The sequence below is a fragment of the Mus caroli genome, chromosome X (genome assembly GCF_900094665.2).
Source record: "Mus caroli chromosome X, CAROLI_EIJ_v1.1, whole genome shotgun sequence".
In the NCBI taxonomy this organism is placed as follows: Eukaryota; Metazoa; Chordata; class Mammalia; order Rodentia; family Muridae; genus Mus; species Mus caroli.
In genome coordinates, this window is record NC_034589.1 from 97597315 (window position 1) to 97599528 (window position 2214).

The window sequence follows — 2214 nt, forward strand, 5'->3', positions numbered from 1 at the left end:
GCCTGCCTCTGCCTCCCAAATGCTGGGATTAAAGGCGTGCGCCACCACGCCCGGCTTGCAATTTATCTTTTTACCACCATCACAAGTTTCACTTTTACAGCCAGATGCTGAAATTGTTCACATGAGTTTTCCATCCGCTCTTTCTAAATGACATGGTATCATCTTGGTAATCCAGAAACATGATTTTACTGAAAGCATAGTATTTTCAGTGTTTCTTTGAATTATGTAAGTTGCAAGAAGAATTTTTGGTGCAAATCTTAACCCACATGGGTCACACTCGTGCTTTTGAGTGGACTCTATCATGGTTTATAGAGAAACACAAGCAACTGCTTCAGGAGCAGAGGTAATTAACTAGAAATATAAAATTTGTGTGAAGGGTTTTCAACCTTCAAAACTCAGAGTAGTGAGTCTTATGTGGGCTGAACACTGAGAGATAGCTTTAAACCAGATACTACTTTTTTGTTAATGCAAACAATAGCAAGTTTAACTCTTCTATTACAGATTTGCCAGAAAGAAAAGGTATTAAGAGAGTTTATTTCAAAGTAATTGGGGATTATTGTCAATGCCTGCTTGAATTGCATTTCCTCTGGCTAGTTGTTTGGGTTTTAGTCTTATCTTAGGCTTCTAACCAAAGCCCAGCTTTGAGTCAGGGTGCCTGAACATTGTGAGCACCACTGCTTTAACAAGAATGTTTGCTAACAAAAGTGTTTGATGGGTTTCCTTTCCAATGAGTCCTGTTGCTTTCCGTTTATTGTTGGTCATTTCAGAACATTGAGAATATTATGCGAAGTTCTCGAACCATGAAATTGTATTGCTTTACTCGCTAAGTCTTCCAAGAGTATATGATACAGTTGTATGGAGAGACTTTATTGAGACATTGAAATATTTGGGATAAGGCATTTTCCTTAGGATTAGAGGTAGTGGGGAGCTGTTCACAAATCCTTAAAGAGAGTCCCCCTATTTTAGGTGGCTCCAGAAGAATTTAAGACCAGCATTGGCCGTGTGAACTCATGCTTGAAAAAGGCTCTCCCTGTCAATGTGAAATGGCTGCTGTGTGGATGTCTCTGCTGCTGCTGTACCCTGGGGTGCAGCCTGTGGCCCGTTATTTGTCTCAACAAAAGAGTAAGTATAACCAGCCTATTATATGAAAATAAAAAGAGCTGACATTTATTAACACTCATTATGTGTTAGAACTGTTTCCATGATTTATTTAACTCCCAGAACACTGCTGTCTTTATTTTAATGCTAAAGAAATTCTGGAGAGAGAGAGTAAGTCACTTGTTTAGCCTTTATCAATACTTTATTACTTAATATGAGTTTACACCATTTTCAATAAATGTAATTTAATTTATACATTCAAATATATATGGATTACTTTTTTTAAAAAAGGAAAACCCAAAAGGATGACTTAAAATAATTCTGAGCTACAGCAGAAGCCAAGCAGAAGGACCAGCAATCCTCAAAGGTGAAGAAAGCTCTTACCCTTGAACATGTCGTAGTAACATTCTTTTCTAGTTGTGTCATGAACTTAGGACACTGCCTCAATTTTGTCTACTTTAAAATTTCATTTTTATTTCAGGTCTGTTTTCCCCAGTGGGAGGACATCTTTGAAAAGTACGATTAACAGGCTGGGATCAGTGATAGAGTGATATTCAGTTCCCAGTAATGAAAAAGAAATGTGATGAAAGGGGCTGGAGAGATGGCTAACAGCCCTCTCTGCACAAGCATGTGTGCTTAAATCCCAGCACTCATGTCAAAAGCCAGGCCTGGGTGAAAACAGAAGGGTCACGGAGGCTTGCTGGCCATCAGCAGGAGACTGACTCTGTTGCAAGGAAATAGGATGGAGATAAGGAAGGACTTTTTCCTCTGGCCTCCACAAGCACATAGAGCCACATGCACATGCATGTGCATATAAACCACACGCATGTTAGCACACACACAAATTATGATTAAATCCAATGAGGAAAAATACCCACTTTTACCTAACGTTCTTTCCCTAGTACCTACTAATTTGTTTAAACGTGTAAATAATAATTAGTCCACTAAATCAGATAAAGTATTATAAGTTGAAAATATTGTTAAGAAACACTCACTTTATCTTACATTTTCTCTTAAGCTCTTTCATAATTACTTCAAAAAGACAGATAATAAACTTGACAACCCTGTGACTTTTTTCCTTTGGTTTGTTGTTGTGTTGTTTTATTTTGTTTTCGA

The 2214-nt window shown here is 37.8% G+C and overlaps 1 protein-coding gene across 1 annotated transcript in view; it reads left to right on the forward strand.

Moving 5' to 3' along the window:
- Positions 1-2214, forward strand: part of Chic1 (cysteine rich hydrophobic domain 1) — a 34101-nt gene that overhangs the window by 16996 nt on the left and 14891 nt on the right. The window contains exon 3 of the mRNA XM_021153826.2: positions 967-1122. Coding sequence (XP_021009485.1) covers positions 967-1122 — 156 coding nt within the window. The remainder of the gene's footprint in view (positions 1-966; positions 1123-2214) is intronic.